Source organism: Misgurnus anguillicaudatus, chromosome 17 (genome assembly GCF_027580225.2).
Source record: "Misgurnus anguillicaudatus chromosome 17, ASM2758022v2, whole genome shotgun sequence".
Lineage (NCBI taxonomy): Eukaryota > Metazoa > Chordata > Actinopteri > Cypriniformes > Cobitidae > Misgurnus > Misgurnus anguillicaudatus.
In genome coordinates this window covers 29,479,998-29,506,901 of record NC_073353.2, presented here as the reverse complement: position 1 = coordinate 29,506,901, position 26,904 = coordinate 29,479,998, and the positions used below count along the sequence as shown (strand labels likewise).

The 26,904-nt window shown below is 38.2% G+C and overlaps 1 protein-coding gene across 5 annotated transcripts in view; it reads right to left on the bottom strand.

Moving 5' to 3' along the window:
• The window catches only part of lrp1bb (low density lipoprotein receptor-related protein 1Bb), a 392,748-nt gene that overhangs the window by 180,344 nt on the left and 185,500 nt on the right, over window positions 1-26,904 (bottom strand). For all 5 annotated transcript variants that reach the window (XR_008647172.2, XM_055216546.2, XM_055216547.2 and 2 more), the window contains 9 exons: window positions 24,618-24,804; window positions 24,205-24,348; window positions 20,591-20,827; window positions 19,596-19,776; window positions 9,072-9,291; window positions 8,775-8,964; window positions 3,820-3,942; window positions 3,447-3,587; window positions 233-358 (listed from right to left, as the gene is read on the bottom strand). Coding sequence is in view for 4 of the 5 variants with exons in the window: in XM_055216546.2 (XP_055072521.2) it covers window positions 233-358; window positions 3,447-3,587; window positions 3,820-3,942; window positions 8,775-8,964; window positions 9,072-9,291; window positions 19,596-19,776; window positions 20,591-20,827; window positions 24,205-24,348; window positions 24,618-24,804 (1,549 nt within the window). In the remaining variant the exon portion in view is untranslated. The remainder of the gene's footprint in view (window positions 1-232; window positions 359-3,446; window positions 3,588-3,819; window positions 3,943-8,774; window positions 8,965-9,071; window positions 9,292-19,595; window positions 19,777-20,590; window positions 20,828-24,204; window positions 24,349-24,617; window positions 24,805-26,904) is intronic.

The following is a 26,904-nucleotide window of genomic DNA, read 5'->3' as shown; positions in this document are numbered from 1 at the left end:
TGCATAAATGGCTACAGCACTTGCAGAGAAACATTATAATGCGTAGTAAGAAAGCGTGCACCGTTACCTTTTGAGAAGCTAAATTAAATTTATATCAGATTTCGTGTATCGCAAAATTACTGGAAAGTGAAGCGGGCAAACATTTTGCAAATGGTAGGTACTCACGTATATTAGTGAATGGATCAGTTTAATATGTATGAGGAGAGAGAGAGAGAGAGAAAGAGAGCTCTACCTGAACATGTTTTATTAGACTCGTCTTCGTTATCTCCACAGTCATTGGATCCATCGCACAGCCACCTCTTGGGTATGCAACGGTTATTGGGACACTTGAACTGATCAACCGGACAACTGTGGTTTGCTGGAAGAAGAGTGGAAACAAAACTATTCAGTGCATATCAAAAGTGGAGGCTTACTGTACGGACTACTGCCATCTTTAAAAGGGTAGTTCACCCAAAAATGAAAAATCTGTCATTGTATGCAGTCCTGCATTTTTATTATTATTTTGAGCATGTTTGTTACCTTGCCGACAGCCTGCCATACACATAACCTAAGTGAGTTCATATGCATAATACTACCGTTTGTTTTGACACAGCACTTTTCAACATACTATTCATCTATTCTCCTGAGCTGGTCTCGCATTTATCTCAAAGTACGTGTTTGCCCCTCAGGCCTTTGAGTTTATTTAAAGTAGTGCCTATGCTTTCCACTATTTGCTCTATTTAATAATAGAACCTGCTATTACTCATAGCCCGGGATACTGGACGCATCCCCAACAGACAATGACTAACAGATGAAATGGAAAACCGCATTCAACTGGGATCGAGCAGTGAAGTTTCAGCCGTGTTGCACTATAGGGCATCCCAACATTGATTTTGCAATTCTGATAATTCTGGCAGAACATCACATTAAAGTATTTCTTTTAGTGAAAAATGACTCAGCCTCCAACGATTTAACTTATCTTATCGATTAGCTCATGAGCAGACTGTGCATTGGGATGCGGTGTGGGTGACTACTGATGCCATCTTTTATTCCCAAGTTTTATTTTCCATTAATATCAGTTAGCAATCTGCTAATATTCAGCAGATTATATGCAAACGGACTGCATTTGGCAGTCCAAAGTGACTGCATCCAAGCAACACATCTGATCAGTATTTATTATTCAGCGCTCTTTAAACACTCAGTTCTGATTGGTAGACTGTGAAAAAGATAACATACCAGTACAATATTCATGCATCTCATCACTATAAAGTCTCTCTTTTTTTCATACAAATAGAACTACCACAATCGTGTACCAAACTCTGATAAAATGGCTTTAAATACAAATAATTTAATATGTATGAGGGGTATAGTTGTGATGGATGGCTACAAGCTCAGTAGTGCCCTAAAGTCCATAAAAAGCATGGATTGCAGATACTGAAAAATAAATAAATAAATAAATAATGTGGCACTTTACAGTAAGGGTGTTTTAGCATGTATTAATTCTTGTTAATGTCAATATAGTTATTTGTGTTAGTTAATACAGTAATACATTATCTAATGTTAAAAGACAGTTACAATGCTTGATTTTATAAATGTATTAGTAAATGGAAAATTAACATGAACAAATATTCATAAATTCTGTAGAGGTATTGTTCATTGTTAGTTTATGTTAGCTTATGCATTAATGCGTTAACAAATGAAGAGTTTGGTTCCAAAACGCGATAAACGCCATTAAAAAAATAAAATAGTTACCACCAAAATCAGTATTGTATCAGGTCAGTATTAAAAAGTAAATTCTTGATTTTACGCAAAATCCAATATCCACTGTGTTATTCTGTCATCTTTTCTCTCTTTTTTCTCAAAACGCGATAAACGTCAGTCCAACTTCTCTGCAGAATGCAATAAATCCGCTCAACAAATCACAGTGCCCCATTCCACTCATTGTAAACAATGATGGAGGCACATTGAATACACACATAATCCTAGTTTTCCTCATCTACTTTGTACGCTGTGATCAACAAACAAACAAAAACAAAATAATACTTTTGATGGCACTGATAAACCTGTGGTGGTTTTCTGTGGCGGGGAAGAAACGTAAGCCAATTGGGCGACGGAAAAATGCCGGCTATTGTTTGTTCTCACACGACAGCATCAAGCTTCTGTCTTGCTAACACATTGACCTCAGGGGATCTTCTGAAAAACTTTCCAATATTTTACTTTGAATCAACGACAATCAAGCAGGACAAAACATTTTACAGCTGATCGCTGTCAAAAAAGTTCAGCGACGACGTCCAAAGGATGACCGCAGCAATGACAGTCTTCTTAATATGACAAAGTAAGTGTTTTGATTAATGCCATTCATGTTTTGATTTTTAATCAGTGTAAACTACTAGTCAACTAAATGAATATAACATGGCAAAGATGAATGTACATTTATATATTGATTTAATAGATTCATAGCATTTTGAAAAAAATACTTGGTCATGGAATTATTTCATTTTGCGGAAAAAATTATTAGTTTTTATAATAAATCTTTGAAAATCAAATTATTTTTAATGTTGTTATAACCTAAAGATGCTATGTGAAAGTTTGTAACAGAAAATTGTGTTTTTATCTTCACTTACTTGGTATAGCAAACATTTTTTTTACCGAAATTAGTCAAAATGGATTTATTGTGTTTTTTAACCAAACTCTTCAAATACAACCCTATTGTAAATCAATAACACATATTTTGTAACAGTGTTATTCAACATTATAATGGACTATTTTTCCTAGCAGAATTTTTTATGTTATCTTAAACAATTTTAACTCGAATCAATATCACATATTCATGTACTTGCTTTTTTGGAAACCAGCCATTCCTATAAAAATACAATTCAGCTGGCCAGTCATTATCACAATATGTTATTTTGTCTTGGAAATTGTCTTAAAGTCTCATAATCTAATTTTGAGATTAGGAGCATCAAGGTTTGATTTCAATCATTGATTTTATGTTAATTTCAATCTTTTACTTTACTCAGTCAATAAAACAGATATCAAGGTTAGATTTTCACAGAATTATCTTAAGATTATGTAGTCAAATTTTAGGTAGACAACAGTAAATGACTTTAGCTGGATTTTACACAAGCGCAAATTATGAGTGATACATCACAGGAACAAATATCACAGTGACCATGTTTAAAGAGATAATGATCAACACAAAAGAAAATATTTTGATAAATGATGGTAAGCACACAGCTAATTGTAACCATTGACTTCCATAGTAGGAAAAACAAATACGATGGAATTCATACCATCAACTGTGTGCTTAACATCATTTATCAAAATATCTTCATCATTTATCACAATACTTCCATAATATTTGGTTATATTATGGAAGTATTAAATATTATTGATAAGTAACATTTTACTTCCATCATATCTGTTTGATACAGTTGGTGTCATGTATTGAAAAATCTTGTACATACAGCATATGTTTGTCTCTTCATCACTGCCATCTAAACAGTCATCATCTCCGTCGCAAATCCAATTGGCTCGTACGCAGCGCCAGTTTCTGCACTGAAACTCATCGTCTCTACACCGCTTGGGCTCCTCTGGGCCTGCAGAGTCTACAGTGATAAAAATTAATTGAATAACTTTAGCAAAACATAACAGTCAGTAATACAGCAACCATTCCCAATGCTTCAAAAGGGAAAAAAGTAATCATAAATAATTAACATGCTACTTCACAACACTATTACAATATAATATACTTGTAATATAACATAATAACCAAGTCAGTATGGGTTTTGCTATTGACATTTGAATGCATTTTTATTGAATGGGATTTAAAGGGCTTACCAGAGCATGTGACATTATTTTTGTCCAGGTGCTGGTTGTCGGCACATGCACAAACTCTGCCCCCCGGGACGGCCAAACAGAGAGTACTGCAACCACCATAATTCACCCGGCAGGCATTGTCACCTAAAAACAAACATAGAACTAAACAACGGATATCTACAAATCTTCTTTCACACGGCGACTGCGGTTTATGTGTTTATCCCTTTATGGCTTTTAGCAATGTCTCTCCTTGAAGCACAGAACATAAAGTTCTTCTCCACTGCCCACTCAGAACCAATTTCCTCCTCTTATGGGACAGCGCTGGTACAGGGGGCATTATTTTTAATCACATGTCAAGTAAATTATGGCAAACACTGGAGAAGAGAGCCATTTGACACTCAATTCCTTTCGGTGACATAATTCATTGTGTGGGCAATGACACCGACGATGAAGCAGGAAGAGAGAAAAACACAGTTTAGTGAGAAAACTGTCACTTATTTAGTTGAAGCATGGGGACAATAATAAGCTTTCATTTAGAGGGGGGTTGAAAGTCATTGCCTGAACCAATGAGATAAAAATGTTTTGTAACAGCCAATCCGAGGTCCTCCGAAGAGGGGAGACACAATTAATCTTTCGCATGACTATGAAGCGCTACGGAGAATTTTTTTGTTCAGCTGAGAACATCGACTGTCAAAACGCCCTGTATTTTTTGGGACGGGAACGCGACAGGAACATCCTGAAGGAACTTTACGTGACATAACTGGAGTTCTTCCCCTGTGGCGAATCTAGCAAATCTCGATGTTAAAAACCTTGTAAGCTCGAGACGAACGCATTTAAAATAAGATATGAATCTGCCCGCATCATCTATCTGAAAGAGAGAGTACGAGTCTCTCTGACAAGTGGAGCACAGTCTGCTTTTCCCTCAGGTGAGTAAGAGATGAAACATGCAGGAGCCGTGCACAGCCGTGACTGCTCGTCTGCATGCGCGGGGTCCCGCTGAGCGCCGCCCCTCCCTCTGTCGTGTTGTGACTGGCACTTATGAATGGGGATGACAGTAATCATCCGCCCTGCCTCACACATCCACACAGAGTTAAAGATAGCAAACAGAGGTTTAGCCTCGAATTCACCTGATTACACCCAACCCACTAAACAGCACGACTTCAGCCCTACATCAGAGTCTTTAATCCAAGTTTAAACCATGAATATTTCTAATTGCTGCGTATCAAGTATAATTTCTTAGTATTTTCCAAAAGAATGCACTTGACTTGGTCATGTAATAATATTACTGTACGTAAATTGCAATTTCTCCTTGCAGATTTTTAGCACGTTCTCTTTCTAAAAATATCATTTGGTAATAAAAATCATCACGCAGCTGGGTCACGCACCACTGGAATATAAATAAATAAAAAAATGTACTGTAGAAATTAAAGTATTACTGGCAGCTGTTTGCCAGTAACTTACTGCAGATTTAAATTTATGTCATTTAACGACAAGTTTGTTCAAAGTTAAATAAAGATTAAACTAAATAACAGTCTTATGCAAAGCATTCTGGGAACCAAAATCTGAAGGAAGAAAACAGAAAAAGGTTGATGGGGATATCTGCAGGGTTCCCACACCTTAGTTTACTTCAAATTCAAGGACCTTTCAGGGACTTTCCAGGTCCTATACCCTCAAATTCAAGGATTCATGTGGGGAGACATTTCAAGTGAGAGCAAGGTTACATTGTGTTACCTTTTAAGATACATTATTACAGTTCCCTTTCGAGGGAACTCGCGCTGCGTCACTGCGATGACACTTTGGGGACGCCTTCAGGGGTAAGTGTGTCTGAATGTGTATATCAAATTCAACCGATGGTGAAGCTTAACGACAAAGACAGGGTGACGTGGGAGCCAGGAAGTATAACGCTATCTGAAATGTTGCCAAAAACGGCATTACAGGGACGCAGGAAGTATGGCAAGGGAGACGCAGCATCTCGTTCCCTTCTCAGGGACTAACAGTTATATACGTAACAAGAGACGTTTTTATGTGTCAAACCCAACTATGCAAAACAGCATTTTGGTATGAATCAGCATTCGCAAACAGAAGATATAAGCATTTAAAGTGAACAGTTTGGCACATATGCTTAAAACATTTTTTTTATGATATTATCCTACACTATAGTGAATAATGTTTTTTTTTCTTCAAAAAACTTTATGCATAAAATAGATTCAAGCACTTTTAATGACCAGGGCTGCGTTTCCCGATAACGTTGTCTCTTAGCGCGCTACGAAGACACTTAAGTTAAACCTTAACTACAGGTTTACCTTTTCTAGGCGTGTTTCCCGAACTGTACCTTAGCGGGTTTCTTAAGGTATACTTTCTTACGTCCGACGTTACCAGGTGCTGTCCATGGCGTTGGTGCTGAATAGGCTGATATCGATTGCTCGACAATCAATTGTTCACTTTATGTAATAGGTACTTCGCTGCGTTATGAGAGAGCAGTGTTATTTATTAAATAAAAATTTCAGAAATAGTTCAAGTTACATTTATTAGGAAAATCTGGTAAAAATATTTCAAATTGCAAACAACTAAATATAAACCTTGTATATTTTATTTTATATCAAACCCATGCAAAACTCGCAACTTCATGTCCAAAAGAATAATGCATAAACTGCTTCAATGCATCCATTATTCCTTCACTTTAAAGGATAATTTATATTAGGGGTTCCCAATAAATGCGTTGCACAGGGGAATAAGGTGGGTCGTGCAAGTCACCTGGCTTGGCATTACACTTAAAATATATAAAAACAAATTGTTGTTCATTAGTATACGCTAAAATAGCCGGTAAACTAAAGACTTAATGGATTTGAAATGCACAAATGAACTAGTAAGATTCGCTGTGTAGCTGCCTGCCATAGTTTCACCAACTCCTCCACCCAGAATGTTTTTTTAATAGTTTCTTTAGCCTGTATTAATAGTTCGAAGCTGATGTTCCTTTGGAAAAAATATTAAAAATCTAACAACCATCAGTTTAATAATGTCTAATTATGTGAATGTTTTATTCTTTAAATAAAAAAATGCCTAATTTAACACGGAGTGTACTTCAACTTTTTTACAGATATATATATATATATATATATATATATATATATATATATATATATATATATATATATATATATATATATATATATATATATATATTGCAATCTACACAAGCTTTTATCACAGTCATGGCCCCTAGCGGAGTCAAGTGGGATAAGGTATAGCTAAGAGTGCTCCAGACCAACCTTCCGAACGAATGACTTACAGAAGTGATACGTAACTAAGAACGTTTCGGAAAACACGTATTAACGATAATGTACAGCTTAAGGTACAACTTAAGAACGACGTAGAGCTAAGAAGGTTTCGGGGAACGCAGCCCTGTATCTATGTATGTATATTTTCAAAAACTTCCCAGGGCCTTGAATTCCCCCCCAGATGCACAAACGTTCATGGATTTTAAGGACCTGTGGGAATCCTGTATCTGGTTGCCAAAAGGCTTTGCACGAGGCTGTTATTTTATAGTTTTTTATAGCTTTATTCTGTAAAGACAAAGACAAAGAGATTTAATGCTTATTTAACGTTGAACAAACTGTTTCCAGTAAATAACAAACATTTTAATCTAGTAAGTTACTGGCAACCTGCATAATTACAGCATTTTTTACAGTGAGAATAAAATCAAAAAGATTTCATATTACATAATGAAGATTACAAGATACATTACATTATTATACACACATTAATATTGCACTTTCTATTACTGTTTTTGTAACACTTTACAATACGGTTGTATTTGTTAACATTAGTTTACACATTAGCCAACACGAATTAACAATAAACTTCTACACAGCATTTAATAATCTTTCTTAATGTTGATTTCAGCATTTACTTATAGATTTTTAAAATTCAAAGTTGTAAACATTAAAGGGACACTCCACTTTTGTGAAAATATGCTCATATCCAGCTCCCCTAGAGTAAAACATTTAATTTTTACCATTTAGCTGATCTCTAGCTAGGAACTATACTCTCATTCTGGCGTAATAATCAAGGACTTTGCTGCTGTAACATGGCTGCAGCAGGCGCAATGATATTATGCGGTGCCTGAAATAGTCCTCTGCTATTAAAAGTAACCAAGGTGACTATTTTCGAGCAATGCGTAATATCACTACGCCTCCTGCAGCCATGTTACAGCAGCAAAGTCCTTGATTATTACGCCAGAATGAGAGTATAGTTCCTAGACATATCTGGCTAAAAAAATTGCAACTTTTAATTTTCCGTCTGTCTTAGTACACGATGTAACTACAGAAGAGTCAAGTTTTGAATAGGAAAAAATATTGAAACTCTTTGGTTATTTTTTAGCGCAATGCTAATGGTCTAATCAGATTCAATTGATTATGCTAAGGTATGCTAAAAGTGGTACCGCCAGACCCAGAGATCAGCTGAATGGATTCCAAAACGATAAAAATCAAATGTTTAACTCTAGGGCAGCTGGAAAATGAGCCTATTTTCAAAAAAAGTGGAGTATCCCTTTAATGCAATAAGACATAAACAATTGTATTGGCATTAATTAGCATTAACAAACATTAATAAATGCAGAAACACTATTTTTCTCATTGTTAGTTCACGTTAGGCACAGTCATGCATTAAAGAATGTTAACAAATTCAACCTTATTATGAAGTGCAAAATGGATCTGGCTTAAAGCATGAACACATTACAGAGGACACAGAAGTTATCTGCTCTTACCCATTGTGTTGAATGTCCTCAAAGTGCATTTCAGTAAATTCCTCAAACTGTGGCACACGGCCAACTCAATTGTAATTCCAATGCATAAATTGAAAGTAAGCCAAATCTTAAAATCTTGAATTTCGCCCAACCGTGTTATGCAGCACCGGAAAAATGTGGAAAATGTGATTATCGAATAAAAGATGAATAATGTGTCATCCTGCAGTCTTACCCAGCTGGCTTTGTGCATCATATACTCTGAGCCCAAACAGCGGCGGTCGCTCGCTCCTGAGCAGAGACACTTCACCAGAAACCAGATCCAGTTGAAAGATGGAGGCGTTCATGTACTCCGTCCAGAAGATGGAATTCTGGTACTGAGCGATCCCAAAAGGGTGATTAAGTTCCCTGCCACTGTACACAACCTAGATTGCAAAAAAATATTACCATACATTGTTGTGTCAATTGTGGAAATAAACAATTTTCATTGCTTTTCCCATAAGAAAAAGCAGTTACCGCTGAGGAAACTTACCATTCTGCCAGTGCCATTGAGGTAAATTTTCTCAATGTGATCATAATACGCATCACACCAGTACATGGTACCGGTCCCATGATCCAGAGTGAGCCCATTGGGCCATAGCATGTTAGACGTGACAAATATTTTCCGGTTGGAGCCATCCATCCATGCTTTCTCTATCCTTCCGATGCTATCATTTACCTCATCTTCTTCCCAATCAGTCCAGTACATCCAACTGCAAAAAAAACAGAAACAAAAACATTTGAAACAGGCATGAATGTCATAATCAACATGCAAAGTAAAACAATGTACAGACTGTAAAATGGCGTTGCTTCTGAAAAAAAAAGTCCATAGTAGTACATAGGGCTGGGCGATAGAGCTAAAATGTTTATCATTGATTTAACATATCATTCGATAGTGATAATTATCGATACATTTCATTAAGCTTTTTAAAAAATGACAAGTACAAAAAAGTTTTAATTTAACCACTGTATGTTTTATTTATCAGTGGCGGCTCGTGACTGCTCATCCGAAGGGGGCTTATTCAAAATAAGTGTTCGGATCGTCATGTGTGTTGCTTGCGTTTTCAAAAGTGTTTGTTGCGTCATGTTAACCATGTAGATTAAACTATTCAACAGTATATCAAATTAATCAACCTTAGAAATATATACAACATCAACAGAATAATATTAACACAAAACCTAACTTATAATAATAAAACAGTGACAAGAATTTTTTTTGTGATGAATACACAATTTGATTTAATAAAGGTTTTAACGGTCTATTTTAGAATATCCAGTCGTTATATGCAGCCGTTGCAGGCACGTAAAGAATCTTGGGATAGCCTTGGCTTTTAAGGATCCATTTGTTCTATCCTTAACCTCTCAAGACCTGGATGTCCACGTGTAGTATGTGGACATCACTTTTTTTTTGTTTGCACCATAATACTTAATTCTGTGTAACTGGAACCTGTTGTACACAAACGTGGACAATAACACTGCTTCATGTTCAAAGAAAATGTTTGGGTCTTAGGAGGTTAAAAGCGCAGAGAAATAAGGCAGAATTTTGAGGCCTCATTCTAAGCATCCATTGAATTGGGACAACTTTACTAGCCTCAAGTTGCGCTGCTGTGATCTTAAAATACGTCCACGAATTGGGACACAGCTATTGGCTGTTTGCTCCTCACTCGCCGCACACTCTTTCATCAGGGCATATAATAGGCTGTTTAAGATCTAGAAACGGCGATGTAATGTAGTCCAATGCAGTTTTAGCAATGCATTAACAGTCATATCGAATGTTTTCCCCGTCGGTACATATTGATATAGTTTTATCGCCCAGCCTAAACGAAAATAACCGAATACATTTAATATACTTAAGTCAACATGTAGGGGACATTTCCTAGTGCTTAGATGTAGGTAGTACATAAAAAGTGTATGCTTATGAATCATCAGCAAACATTGCATAAAGTGTTCAAAAATCTTTCCCCAATGTCTGAGCCCTAGCTGATTTACAAAGAACCTTCAGAGAGGCGACAAATACAAACAAATAATGCTGCGTTTACTGTGGGTTCACACCAGATGCGAGTTCAACAATTTGCGGGAGTAGATTACATACAAAGTCAATGCAAAGACGCGCTTAGACGCGTCCTCGCGTGGGGCGATGCAAATGACGCGATATGGGCAATGTTAAGTCAATGTAAAGACACGTTGATGCGCGTCTGGAGGTATTCACGGCGCGAATGAGGCGTTTAGCACGCGCGTTTAATTCACACAAATGGCGTGCAGCGGAAAAACATGCCGCATTAACCAATCAGGCGCTTGCTCTAGTAGTGACGTGATTACAGAAAGCGAGTGGAGTCGCAGAAGCTGATCTACTGGTTGTCCTTCAACGTGACGCCCAGCCGATGCGCGACCAACGACCACCAGCGGAACCAGTTTAATCCGCTTACCCGCTTCCTATCCCTACCGTGTTTATATATATAAATATATATAAATCTCTCCCAAGGGTTTTTGTCCTTCTAGGAGTTTTTCCCACTGGGTTTTTTCCTAGGGTTTTTTTCGTCCCCGGGAGAGTCAGCCAACTTTGGCTTAACTTAGCACTTTACTGTATACGTTACATTACAGCTTTTCTGAAATGCTAAAACACTAAACCCCAATCTCTGAACCAAATTCATAGTGGCCTAAACCCATTTGTCAAATCATGCACTCTTTTTGCAAAATTCTAAACACAAACTTCTTACTAAAACACACATTTCACACTGCAATGTACTTGTTTTATAAATGCTAAACACAGGCAGGCAAAAGTTAAACACAACTACAACACCGTTATCATCGAGTAAACACAACAACTCAAAATTCTACACAATTTTATCTAATGGTATTTTTTACCAATTGTGTGGATTGGAAACAGTCTGAGAGGCAGATGAAGAGTATGAGGAAGAAAAGGACACCAGAGACGATGCAATTGGCAAAATTTGCAGTTGGATTGCTGGCTTTTTACAAAATACAAGTGCTGCTTACAGTAATATTGAAAACTTACTATTACTTGCAGTACTTACAGTAAAGTATTCACTATATTCACCAAACTAAACTTGTGATTACAGTAATATAGAATTTTAACAGTATTTGCCAAGTGTGTTGTTATGTACAATAAACATGTATTTTTCTGTAAGCAGATGTCCTGGATGTTGTGTTTTCCATTTTTTAAGGTAGTGTATAATGGATGCTTTGTAGTGTTTTATATTATAGACTTATGTGTGTATGATTTGAAAGCTTAGTTTGATTTTGAGTACAAGTAAAAATGGTTTTGAAGGAATTTTTTGATTTTGCTGGAAGAGTCAGGGGTTCTGTAAATTTTGTTTGAAATTCGGATTTGTGTTTAAGGTTTTGAGAAAATGAGTGATGGTTTCAAAAAATGTGTTTTAGCAATTCAGAAAAACTGTATTACTAGGCTCGCCTGTACGGTTTATCCTTAGCCGCTATATTCTACCTCTTATATTATCTATTAATTTTCTGTGTTTTCCCCTACATCTACTTATGTAAAGCTGCTTTGAAACAATTAACAATTATGAAAAGCACTCTATAAATAAAATTAATTTGAATAGAAGCTCCTCTCATGACGCGAATTTCTGCGTGAATGTCTCGATGACTAGAATTTCACTCGAATGAAGCGAGTACACTTAAAATGTTCAAGCGGCAAACTAGTTGTGGTAGACGCGAATTCGACGCCTCAAACGTGGCTGGTGCGAACCCACGGTAACACTGTCTGCTGGCACAATTAATTTCACTCTTAAACAAATGGTGCTAAATAGTACTAAAAGCTTGTGATTAAAGGGGAACAATTTTAACACAGAGCACCTATATAGCACCTCTGTACAAGTGCTAAATAATGACTATAGCACCACTTACAGTAGGCTATTGTTCAACATAGCACAATACTGGTTCTATACAGATGATACACAGGTTTGATGTAGCATTAAGAATGGTTTCACTATGATTACGAGCCAGTGAACCACTTTAGTGCTATTTAGTGCATTTTTTTTTAAGTGTAGTTCATTCCTATTGGCAAACTTTTCACTGTAAACATTTATGCAAACTTTTCTTTCGTTTTGTGAATCCAGAGAAATAGATTAGTGTGTCAACATGAAATGTTACTCTCAATGGTTTAGAGATATTTGAAAAGTGACTGGGTCAACATTCTGACATGATCCACTCTCTTGTAAGTGCGCTTAAGGGATCGGTTGCCTCTAAATATGACTCTTGGCTTTTCTGTCTCATTAATGATAGAAGCCTTTGCTTTATGTGCACAACATAAAACAGAATGGGTTAGAGGGTGAATCAAGCGCTCTCTGTCCCAATGTGTTAGCTGCGTGACCTTATGAATTATTCAAAAGGCAAACAGCATGCTCCTGCACAACAGAGAGTCTCATCCAGCACTGTTCAAAATGTAACAGCGCACAGGGCCTTAATGAAGATAAGCGAAGATTCCATACGATCTGTTACAAATCTACGTACATAGGCATAAAAATATAAAGCACACACAAATGTTGGGTAATTAGGTAGCAGTAGGGAGCGTAACTATGTTGCCTTTCTTTCTGAACAGCCTTGGTATTGAGATGGCACTTATGATGCTGGTGGCACGCCAGGTTTTGGAATAAAGCAATGGATTTTACGTCCAGAACAAAAGTAAACAACAATGTGGAAGACGAGAGAGAGAGAGAGAGAGAGAGAGAGAGAGAGAGAGAGAGAGAGACTGAAGAGATTGAAGGCTTCATTAATTCCCTAAACTGGAACATCTAAGCTAGGACAATAAGGAGTTTATTACACTATGGAGTTTATGCACTACCAGTAGGAGTTCACAACATTACATTTCCCTAAAGAAAATCCCACAGTTCGACAATGAAACACATGGAGAGACACAGACATAAATTCTGATAGTCTATATCACAGAACATGAGACACAGAATGAGGATAAAGATTTACTGGAGAGAAAAGTTCAACCTTATCATGTTAACACAGGCTGCTCATAGCATGAAAACATAGATGTACTATATATGTGGGAGGAAGATAAAGAAATAAGGACAGGGGGATTTTATTTTAGCATCCAACAGATCAGATAAAGATCAACATGCCACCTGCTCACCTGATAGACAGCCAAACACCTAATGATGGGCACTAACCCCATTTCTATAAATAAGCACATATACTGTACTGTAGGTGGGTTGCAACAACACAATACAAATTTGTATTAGAGAAGAACTGAAGGCTAACACGTGATCTCTAAGCAATTCATACTTTCAGGAATTTCAGCAATAGTGGACTTTTAGAAGTAGTGGACAAAAAAAAAACATTTACTGTACTTATTAGCTTAATTAATTTAATTATTGGAGGAAACAATGTCTTTACTCAGGACAGATTTTTGGAACGCTGCTTATAGTTCCTGACTTGTTCGCTGAAAAAAATGCTTCTTGGTTAATTTTTAGAAATGTCAGAAAGGCAAACATGAAAATTACTCACTGGGGTGTCACGCTGAGTTTCCCAACTTCTTTACTTAGATGACCCTGTTGCTTTTCTAACAGGACCACAACATAACACTGACACATCCAACATCCAAAATGTTGATGTCTGTCTTTGTTCAGAAATATTTTTTTTAAGAAAACATCCCAGGATTTTTCTCAATTTAATTGCAACAGTTAAATCCTAAGGCTGGGTACACACCAGAAGATTTTTTACATCTTATAAGATTGTCAAAATGTGTTAGACCACAAACATGAGGATAAAAAATCCTAGGGGCTGTTTACACTTGGTATTAAGATGTGTTTTCATTGATCGGATCACAAGTGGACGAGAGAGACACATTACGTTTACACCTGGTATTTAAATCCGTCTCTTTTGTCCACTTTCGACCGCTTCTGTGCTGAATACTATGAGGGGGTGGTCTGTGAGACGGTGGGCGAGTCTCTCTGCTGTCATTCAAACCCGAGCGGGAGTAATTATGAGTTTATATGGACGCAAACTAATATTATGTCGGAGTGCACTGCTTGTTTAGCAAGTAAACATACTGCACAGTGTTTTGTACATGAGTCTGTAAGAGCTTTCTTTGAATTTTCAGTGCAATTGATGAAATAGGATCGCGCAACTTTCACACGCTTTCAAAACGAAACTACGGAGATCAGCCGCTTAGTTTTATCAATGAAAGGCTAAAAATAGCGCTGTTCACCGAATGTTCACGCCAGAAGTCAAAAAAGACGTAAAACTTGTGTTTAATACCTCAGATTAGATAAATGGGTGGAGAGAAGGCGGTCGCGTGTGGCTGTTCGAACGCATTCAACCACATGTACGTTCCGCAACTCCAAAGCGATCCGATCGAAAGTGGTTTCGAAAAGTGGACGAGCTCAAAACGTTTTGAACACCGTTTACACCTGGCATTAACGTCGTCCACTTGTGATCCGATTGACGAAAACACATGTTAATGCCAAGTGTAAACAGCCTCCTAGATTTAACCGTTTTGCTCCTATAGTGTGTGGTGTGCCATTATGTGTCAAAGACAGCACACCACACACAAACAGATTTTTAACCAGAGTCTTAACTGTGAACACAAGAAATCTCACAAAATCTCGCGAGACTTCAGAATAAGCATGGGGGACGATATGCAGGAAGACATTTCAATGATAGTTGAAATAATTTTTACAAGACACGTTGTATAAACATTCGTGCTGTTGCCACAAATCAACAAGCTGATCCTCCATCTCTGCTGTCTACATCAACTTCACTTTGTGCTGCGCCATGACTGCTTCCGTCTTTCATCATCTAACTTTCTGATTGGACATGGTTTCGTTTCACGTGATAATCTCAATAGTGTGCTCACGTTTGTCCTCGGGATTTCCTACACACATCAGGATATCTGAACGTAAATATTCAATATTCATGTTGAATATTTCCGACATTCTTCAAAGCAGGTTTGGACACTCTTAACACACCTCACACCAAGGAAAAATCTGATAAGATAATCTGTAAAACCACTGCGATATTCGGGACATAGCTAGGATTGTCGGAAGGGGGGAAATCGGCCCGAAATCAGCACGATTTATCTTTTGGTGTGTACCTAGCCTTAGTTGTCTTCATTTGCCCTTCATATTTCATTAGTCCCTTTCACACATACAGTCTTTACTGGTAATTTACTGGTAAATTGCAGTTAACAGATCATGTGTGAACAGAACCTTTCCGGTAAATCTGTGCTCCCAATTTACCAGTAAGACAGGTTGTAAGATTACCAGTAATTTACCGGTAAGCGCTATGTGTGAACAAAAATTATAGGATTACCGGCATTTAAAACGAACGACGTCAGACCGTGCTGACAGCTTCGGGCCAATCATAGCGTTTTAATACAGATGACGCGTTTACCCCCGCACTGTTTACGGACGTTTCCACACACATGCTGCTTGAAAGTTGAGCACACCTGAAGTTTACGTCCACATTTCTTCACCAAAGTTTTTTAAAACAGCTTACCGCCGAATTGCCGACGTCCTTAGCACGCCCTCTGTGAAGCCTAACGTGCAAACAGTAGTGTTGTTAAAAACGCATTTTCGGTTTGACGTCGTCTCATTCAATGTTGTTTGGTCATGAGCAACTTCGCGACTGTTTACCACAGACGTGAAAACAGCAAAATACGGACCGTGGATATGAACGACATGGATTGTTTACAAATACAACACTGAGCTCACCGCGTGCTACAGGTACTTCCGCTTTCTCAACTAATTTACCGGCATTTTGATACTGATGTGTGAATGATGTCTTACTGGTAAAATAACGAAACGCCACTGCGTGTGTGAACAGCACATTTTTGTATTTACTGGTAAATTCATTCTGGTAAATTCAAGGTAATTTACCAGAATTACTGTGTGAAAGAGGCTATTGTCTTCACCTGTGGTCTGTAATCATTGTTATCATTAGCACCTTCACCTGTGTTCTCCTTGATTACCTGTGTATTTAAACCCCTGCTATCGTCTACGACGTCATCATCAGTGTTACCTGTGCTCCACCATCAATGTTATCATGTGCTTCACCGGCATTTTTTACCTGTTTTATTAAAGTCTCCAGTGTTTTGTAATCTCCATCTTCATCGTCACCTTTATGTTAGTGTGAAACGTGACATTACTATACTTTATTGGACCCCAACCGTTTACAGTTTAAATGCAGTTTAAAATTGCAGTTTCAATGCAGCTTCAAAGGCCTCTAAAGGATCCCAAACAAGGAATAAGGGTCTTATCCAGCGAAATGATTGTCATTTTTGGCAAGAAAAAACTAACACTAAACCACAACTTCTCATCTTGCACCAGTAGTGTGACCTACCAGGACGTCTAAAGGTCACGCATTACATATGTGAAACCAACCCATTCTCACCAAAAACCATACAAATGACACGCAGTGTGATTATCGTCCAATAGATACGCCAAATTCGGCTTTTGCGTGCATATAATACACCAGTCCTTCCCATTCACTTACATTGCGAATCGTTTCGTGTCATTTTATTTATTGTTTTCTCATTTGTTTTCTGCTTTTTTTACCATTGTCACTTGGGTTTAGGGTTAGAACAACTTTTTGTTATATAAAAATGACATCCTAACCCAAACCCAATCTCTAACCCCAACTCCAAGCGACCATGGCTTAAATATAGACAAAAACAGAGAGAAACCTGTATATTAAATAACCTGCTTAAACAAATGTGAAATCTAACCCTGAACCCAAGCGAAAATGGTTTAAAAAAACTGAAAACAAATGAGAAAACAATAAATAAAACGACACGCCATGTAAGTGAATGGGAAGGACTGGCGTATCATATGAACGCAAAAGCGGAATTTGGTGTATCTATTGCACAATAATCACACTGCGTGTCATTTGTACGCATCTTGGTGAGAATGGGTAGGTGAAACACACATTTGCGGACCATTTTAATCAATAAACTGACACAAAGACATTAACTAGTAACAATCCACATACAACAACGTCGGAATGGTCTCTCACTTGTGAACACTGGGGCGATAGTTTCGCATATGTCATGCGTGACCTTTCGACGCGATGACGCATTACTTGAGGTTACGCTGACACATCAGACGGCCGGTGCAAGATGAGAAGTTGTTTAAAGTACATATTTTCTTTTTCTTGCCAAAAATGATAATCGTTTTGCTAGATAAGACCCTTATGCCTAGTTTGGGATCAAATGTGAAGTTACTCAATGTTACACAGAAGTGAAGTCACTCTGAATTGGACAAACGTGAAGACACTCTATATTACACAAAAGTGAAGTCACTCCATTTTACACAAAAGTGAAGTCACACTACGTTGGTCAAAAGTGAAGTCACTTTATATTGCAGAGAACAGAAGTCACTCCATATTAAATACAATTTTTAAAGTTCTACCTTCCACTTTTTCATTAAAGTCTTTTTTTACTAGCTGTCAAAACAGGAAATTTTTTTTAACATATTTTAAACACAAGTGAAGTCACACTACTTGGACAAAAGTGAAGCATTTCTATATTGTAAAGAAGTGAAGGCACTTTATGTTACACAAATCTGAAGCCACTTTACTTTGGACAAAAGTAAAGTCACTCTATATTAAACAAAGTGAAGTCACTCTATATTGCACAGAAGAGAAGTCACTCTACAGTGCATTGCACAAAACTGAAGTTACTCCATATTAAACAAAAATGTAAAAGTTCTACCTTCTACTTTTTCGTTGAAGCCTTTTTTTACCAGCTGTCAAAACAGGACACATAAATAACATGTCTGAAGAGGAAGACGCTATGCCTTTCATTTTCTGTCATGGTGTTGACGCAGAAAACTTTACCTTTCAACCTCAAAAAAATATAGTGTCAAGCAGCCTGCATGACGTCTTCTGAGCTGGCAGAAGAGTGAATGTTTTTAATGCAGATTTTAATCTTTTCCACACCACTGAAGTTATCCCATCGGGAATGACACGGTCGTGACTAGAATATGAGTCGGCGCATTTGTTTGTTACTCGCACAAACATACCATTTGGGATTGCCTGTCGATGAACTCACAAAAGGACAATTTCTAGCTTCTTGTCATTGGCCCTTGCTTATTTTATTGTTATGGGTGCCATTTAAGATACATTAGCTCCATTAAATGCGAGCGAGTTGCATAAATTGTCCAAACGTGAGGTCTGAGCAATGAACATAATTATGGCTCTGAACTAATGAACCCATTGTGTCTGGAAATAATGAAACTATTTCGCACTTGCCTTTCCTCTCTTCAAATGATTCAGTAATCAACACCTCCTCTTTGGTTCCCTAAAGATGGTAAAATCTATTTTGATGTGTATTAATTACTTAATGATAAGTGCACACTTTCAAACAAAGCATTTATTTACACAGCTTATAAAAAATGAGGAAAAGCACTCAAACCACTTGAGACGCATGCGTTATAGCTTAAAAGATCTACGGATCATCAACCAATCAGCATTTCTCTTTCACTGATTAAAAAGTACTGGAGTGCTAAGAGCGAGCGGGTGCTGTGATTGGATCTGAGAGATAGTGATTGGTTGTTTCCCTATTGCGGTTTCTCCAGTCCTTCAGTTCCTAGGCTGACTGCACCTCCTCAGGATTCATGAGGTACTCTCACATCTTGGGAGGGTGATAATGAGATTGGCTCCAGGCCATCAAACTCACCTTTTTACTGCCTCTGCCATGTCAGCTTACTGCTACACACACAGACGGAGGCATTCACGGGGCGGGCATGCTTCGCTACTTCATGTATACAATTGCAATCACCCAAATCGAGTCTGAGGTGAAGTGCAAAGTAAACGAATTTTAGTAAATAAATTGTATTAAGGATTGTTCCTTCAGGCAGAGTGGGCAGTGCGTAAAGCTCAGCATTGCCATATCCACATAACAGAGAAGATGCTAGTATTGTACATACTGAGAAAGATTAAAACGTAGCATTGGGTGTCCTCCAGCCCTGTTTCTTGAGGCAAACTAGGGATGCATGTTTTGTAGGTCAAATTTTAGGTCCTTCTACTTTACCTGTTGAGAGGATCCACAACTATGGCTCTGGGATGAGACATATCTCCCTCCAAAAGAGTCTTCCTGGTTTCAGATGCCCTTTCCAGCCTGGCCACGCTGATTGTTTTCCTGTAGCCATCATTTGTCCAGTAAAAATTATTCCCAATCCAGTCCACTGATATACCCTCCACATTATCGAGATCTGTAAATGCACGTCAACTGAATTAAATTCACAAAATTAAAGAAAATTAAATTCATTCAATTTTGCCTTAGGTTGGCCTTGTTAAAGGGACATTCCACGTTTTTGGAAAATATGCTCTTTTTTGTTAAACATTTGATTCTTACCGTTCTGGAATCCATTCAGCTGATCTCCGGGTTTGGCGCTACCACTTTTAGCATAGCTTAGCACAATCCATAGAATCTGATTAGTCCATTAGCATTGCGCCTAAAAGTAACCAAAGAGTTTCGATATGTTTCCTATTTAAAACTTGACTCTTCTGTAGTTACATTGTGTACACGAAAAAAGTCCCCTTAGAAACTTTCAATGGCAGGGGAATATTTTCGGGTAGTGCGTAATATCATTGTGCCTCCTGCAGCCATGTTACTTCAGCAAAGTCCTTGATTATTATGCCAGAATGAGAATATAGTTCCTAGCCATATCTGCCTAGAAAATCGCAACTTTTAATTTTCCATCGGTCTTAGTACATGATGTAACTACAGAAGAGTCTTTGGTTATATTTAGCGCGATGCTAATGGTCTAATCAGTTTCAATGGATTTTGCTAAGCTATGATAAAAGTGCTAGTGCCAGACCCGGAGATCACCTAAATGGATTCCAGAACAGTAAGAATCAAATGTTTAACTCTAGGGGAGCTGGAAAATGAGAATTTTTCCAAAAAAGTTAAATGTCCCTTTAACACCTTGTTTACATAATACAGTATAACAAAATGTTCCTAAACTGAATATACAAAAACCATGACTTTTTGAAGGATAAATAAACACATATTTTGATAATCACCATCTTTGAGAATTGTTTCCCGGTTGCTTCCATCCACTTTTTGGCGGCCAATCAAAAAACTCGTAGTGTCTGCGAAGTAAATGTTGCCAGTTTCAGCATGATAGTCGAGAGCTCTGGGGTTCACCAAGTCCTCGATTGGAACCATGTGTTCACTGGAAGACTTTACATTCATATCCAGACCACGGATTATCCCAGGTCGCCCCTTTCCATAGAAGAGGAAAAGATCTTTCTTGGGTTCTGCAAAAGTAAAGATAAAGTGTTCAAACAAGTGCTCTAAAAGTCTTTCCATGCCATATAATGTTTTCATTTAGGTTTACAATTTTATTTGAAATATAAATCATTCCCATATATTTGCTTTTATTGAACTTACCCCTAGGCATGACACAGATCACAATCTTTATTTAGAGCTCATTTATCTGAGACTCTATTTTATACACAGTTTCAATAGGGCTGGGACCATTAATTGTGCTATTCTGCTTGCTATGCTTCTCAATGAATTATGGTGAAATACTGCTACATCCAAAAGCCAAAGAGCGCTCTCGTGCAGAAACTAAATATGTGCCGCAGAAGAAGTACCAATCACACAGGCAGATCCTGAAAACGACTCAAACTTAGTGATTTTAGATTGATAAGGTCTTCCTACTGATCAAACCCATACGAAAATTAACCATGATTTTACTACAAAAACACATGATTACTGTAGAAAACCACAAAATAACCATGGTTACTGTAGTAAAACCGTAGACCACAAAACTTTTACCACAAAAAAACACAGTTAATTTCGTAAGGCAAGAGCCATAATATATCGCCTTTGCAAGGTATTATTAGTATGAATTGCCATTAATCGTCCCAGCCCTAATATTTAAGCATATTTTCTACCTTTCATGCCTTGGTGTCTAGAAAAGTCTCTAAAGAGTGGTTTACCTAGAACTCCCTGGCACAAATTACCCCACTGACACCCATACTTGGTATTATGGGTGGGAAGTTTGACCCTAAATATGCTACAGCTTGTAATTTACAAAGCCTAACACGAGCATAGGCGAGCACACTAACATACAGAAATGAATGGAGCAATCAACCCCACTTAGCATCCCCAGGCTAAAATTATCTTGATTGAGAGGATTCATTTGTCAAGCCCCAGCAATGATGTTTTTGCTCATTGGGACTTTGTTTAAACAATAAATCTCCTGTTGTCAGATTAACAAAGAAGCACAACAGAAGCCAAGGTTATCCATGGGTCTGCGCCAAACTCATATAAATTAACCTCTCGTCACAGTGGGAATAACAGAGGGCGGCCCGATCTTTCTGTTAAGCAATAGACCTGTATGCAGAGGAGGGGGATTGTGGGTAAAGAGAAGGACCTCTGCTCAACTGTACGAGTATCACTTCAATTTATCATCCTGAGTGGGAGAGGTCAATTACCTTGAAGACAATTAAACGCTTTGAGACCTGGATATCAAACAGCATAGACTGATGGACGAAGCCAGCTATAGTCATTGAGCACAGCTTCTCATTAGGATGGAAAGAGTGAAAAGTGGGATGTGAGATGGATCCATTTAACCAGTCCAAGTTAGTTTAGTTTCATTTTTTAGTACTACCCTGAACAAGCAAATTCAATAACAGATGTTTACATACAATAATAAATTATATGACAAAAATTACCCACTTTGCATACCTTTGATTCTTACAGCTAATGGTTGGGTCAAATATGGACAATTCCAACTACTAAGTTAAACTGCTGAGGTAAAGCTGGCCTAAAAATTTCTACACACATAATTGTGCATAACGCAAAACCGCTAGCTTAACTCGCAACCTCTTTTTTTCACTGGGCAATGCTGATTATGGCAACTCAATCTCACAGAAATTTGTGTTATAGTCACAAAATGTTTGATTACGTATTTGTGCTAGTGTCATGATTTTTCGCTGTTTTTTGTGCCCCTGGAGCACAAATGTCTTTTTCGTGGCACACAGCACGAATTTCTAGAAACAATTTTCTACAGAAACATCATGTAATTTAATATTTTGTTTTCTCACTGTTTTGTCCTTTTTACCATTGTCGCTTAGGGTTAGGGTCCTAAGCCAAACCCCAACTGTAACCCCAACTCCAGGCGAGAATAGTTTTAAAAGCGGATGCATAAAATTACATCCTAACCCAAACCCCAAGCAACAATGATTTAAAAATAGGAAAAACAATAAGAAAAAAATAAATAAAATGACACAATACAGAAAGTCATGCCACATGCACAAAAAAACTGTTTCTAGAAATTCTTGCTGTGTGCCACGAAAAAAAGACATCCGTGCTCCAGGGAATAGAAAAAGAGTGAAAAATTGTGACAATAGCACAAATAAATTAATCAATTTTTTTTTACTATAACACAACTTGCCGTGAGATAGGGTAGATTTTGGACATACATATATGATTTATACATAATTTAAAACGTTAAAGTGTCTAGTATTTTGTGTCCACTCCCAATAAAAATTAAGAAAATAAATGCTCAAAGCCGCCAGGAAGTTTTCTCTTCGTGTCGGGGTCCTGATCCCCCGTCAGAACCAGTCTGGTTTTTGCTGCTTAAGGTGGTGTAGCATGCTGGTTTTAGAGAGGTTCTAGACACAGTTTTATTTGTCTTAGCTGGTCAGACTAGGAGACCAGCTGACCCACCAGCTTCAACCAGCTTGACCAAGCTAGAAGCTTGGCCAGTTTGGCTAAGCAGGTTGACTGGTCTTAGCAGATTTAAAATAGAAGTAGCTGGATTAAGCTGGTCTTCCAGCCTGGTCAAGATGGTGAGTCAACTGGTCTTACCTGGTGAGTCAGCTAACAAAAGTGGCCAAAACCCCTCTGAAACCAGTCTGCTACCATCTTAACCAGCTAGAACTGTGAGACCAACTTAAACCTGCTTAGGTTGGCTGGTCTTTACAATAGGGACATAAATAAAGGCACTAGTAAAGTGGTTTTACAGTGTTCAGCCTTTTCAGTTCAAGGACTGAAAAGAAAAGGGCACAGAGCAGAACATCGGGGCAGACGCATAAATCTGAACCATCTCAAGATGCCGAGCTCTGTTCATTATTGCCGTCACTTAATGCTTAACTCAAGACCGTCATTAATTGACCCACAGCTTTCATTGTCAACTAAGTAAAATGTCCATTGATCAGAAGGCTATACGTATAGGAAAATGGCAGTAATGATAGCAATAAATCATTCCATAGGCAGTCAATAAAATAACATCGCATCCACGTGAGCCAATCTTTTTAAGAGTTGATCTCAATCTCTGTCCATGTGAATCAATGCCAAGACGGCCGCAAATGCAGAACGGCTCAATCTTACCGTAATAGTGTAACAACACATACATTTCAATTTCCAGCTCCAGATAGCTGACGAGAATCAAATAAACGCAACACATATTCCATCATCATTTCTGCAGGGATGCCGTGACCTTAACTGTCATAAAATCATTGTCTGCCTTTTTTTATTTCACTTTGGCGGCAGAGAACAAACATGTTTTGATGAATATTTGAAACAACTGACTCTTTCAGAACAACACGTTAGAAGGTGTGACATCCATCACCCCGACCGCAATGCACGACGGAAAAAGAGGCTGATAAAAAGTTTTACTGACTCTTGCAGGACTGGCCGTCGCTTCCCAGGATGAATCCGGTCTGACAGCGGCAGCTTCGGGATTTGTAGCTACCACATAAGAGGCAGATGTGCGAGCATCCTCCTGGCTTGCCGTAGGGGTCGACCTCACACGCGTGACCCTTGACTGAAGAGAGGAAACTGATGTAATGTACACAACTTGCATTAAAAACCAAACAATCCTCATATAAATGATAAAAGTAAACAGATATTCAATCCCACATGTACAGTAATGCATTGTCTGTATTCAATGTGTGCCTGAAAGAAAAGCCTGTTCAATATCTGATACTGTATATATAACCTCATATAAGATACTTGATATGACAGTGATGCATAAACTGTACAATGAAATTGGATGCTGTTAAGCATTTTAGATCTGCCTAACATACACTTTACCTTTCGGCTGATTTAGCTTGTGGTAAACCCGTATTGTTTTTGCATTTCCTATGCTGGTTAGCGTCTCCGGGTCCGTGACATTAAAGCGATTTATCCGTAAGACATCGGCCACCACTTCACTGGAGGGTTCAGAGCGAATTGCGTACAAGTAGTCCTCAAAGACAGCTAATCCATGTAGGTGAGCCACCTAGAAAAAGGAGCATTGACTGTTTAAGGTACATTAGAAGGCTGTAAAAAATACTTCACAATTTAAGTGTTGTACACTTTGGGATTGCTCGTATTTGTAAGCATGAAACTGATAATAAGTTATTTATTTCCGAATGGGAGACAGTCAGAGTAAAGTTTCCCCGGAGACTCCTGAATTGTGTGCCGTGACTGGAGCCTACATGCTATAACTCTCCCAGTGATGCCCATGTGACAGGAGCAAACCACGACCACTGAACCCTGACCATAAATACAGGTACATGCGCACAAAAATGCACCATAAGCCACTGGAGACAATACCTCCTCCCTTATTCCTACTTTAAAACAGAAGCAACGATAATGCGGTTCAGAATGCTGTGGCCGGTGAAATTCACACTGCAATACTCAAGCAGAAAAATCGGAAACCTCCACTCTGTACCCCATAAGATTAGTGATAGACCGATATACCGATACGTGGCTGCTGTGTTCGCAGATTTTTTTCTCGACATTATTTACAGACGAAGTGCTGGAAGCCGCAAGCGATTGCAGATTTGGCATCATCATTGTGTCATTTTTTATGATGTAAATTGAGTGAGCAAAAGCAGTATCAGCTCCAAATATCGGCTCATCGGCTCAAGAAAATCGGCAGCCTGTATCGGTCATCGGCTAAGGCTGATGAAACAAAAATCGGTATTGGCATCGGCACAAAAAAAATCCATATCGGTCGATCCCTACATAAGACATTCTGACACTCAAGCCACTTAAAAATTTGCTTTTTTACATTAGAAGACAAAAACCAAACCAAGTGTCATCTTAAAACTAACTGTATGAATTTTTTAACACTTCTTAGCCAGTTTTTAACCAAATGCCAAAGTGATTTTACTGATGTTAAGTACGAAGTCAGTTTTCATAGTTAAACAGTTTATTAATTGTTTTTAGAGGCTGCTGATACCTGCTTTGGTCAATCAGATCACAAGTGGACAACACTAAATAAAGGTGTAAACAGGGTATAACACGTTTTGAGCGTGTCCACAAACGCATGTGACCGGTGTAGACACTAATGTGGTCAAATGTGATCAAAAAGCCACAACAAACCGTCTCCACTCACTGATCTAATGTGCAACATATGGAGCACAATGTTTTTACTTTGGTCCTGACTTTTAGCACAAACCCACAGTGTTTGGCACGGTATTTATGCTGTCATTACTAAAAGGAAAGGGGCTGCTATGTGACTCTTTCAATTTTGCAAAAAGTGTAAATGTTGAATGAGCTTATTCGCTCCAAAATATTCAACTCGAGCGAAAAATAGCGATTGCTAAAACACTATAACCAGGCTTTTGAACTAAAATTTCAAAACCATAACGCCATTTTTCAAGAAGCACAATCATTTTGCTGAACAATAAACACTACTCCCCTGCTTTAACACATGAGTCAGATTTGGTGAACTTTTACTTCAAAACTCTACACCCAAACCCCTACATTTCTCAGTGCGTACACCATGTACACCATATGGAAAGCACTAGCATTCAATACTGTTCACTCAAGTCAGCACAGCTTAGGCTCAATTAGCAAACAATAACCAAGGTGGAAACGGTAAAAGTCAAAATTGAACACACATAAATCAGATCCTTCCATAGATAGATAAAAGGACCTGAATCTGTTCACTGAGCTTTGGAACAATGGATCCACAGAGAAATTAAGGAATAGGTCGAGGAAAAGGAGGAGGAGGAGGCAGAGGAGGAGGGAAAGAAAGAGGAGGTGGTGAAGGAGGAGGAAGAGGACATGATGAAGATATAGGAAGAGGAGGAGGACGTGGTGAAGGAGTAGGAAGAGGAGGAGGACGTGGTGAAGGAGTAGGAAGAGGAGGAGGAGGTGGTGAAGGAGTAGGAAGAGGAGGAGGACGTGGTGAAGGAGGAGGGAGACAAAGGGCAAGGTGACAAGCAGTCTCAGATGAAATTCAAGCCACTCTAGTTGACCATGTCCTTGTCCATGGTATGACTATGAGGGAGGCTGAGCAACGAGTAAAGCCTAATTTGAGTCGCTTCACTGTTGCCTTCATCTTCAGAGCCTTCAAGGAGGGAAACAGATAAATGTACTTACAGTA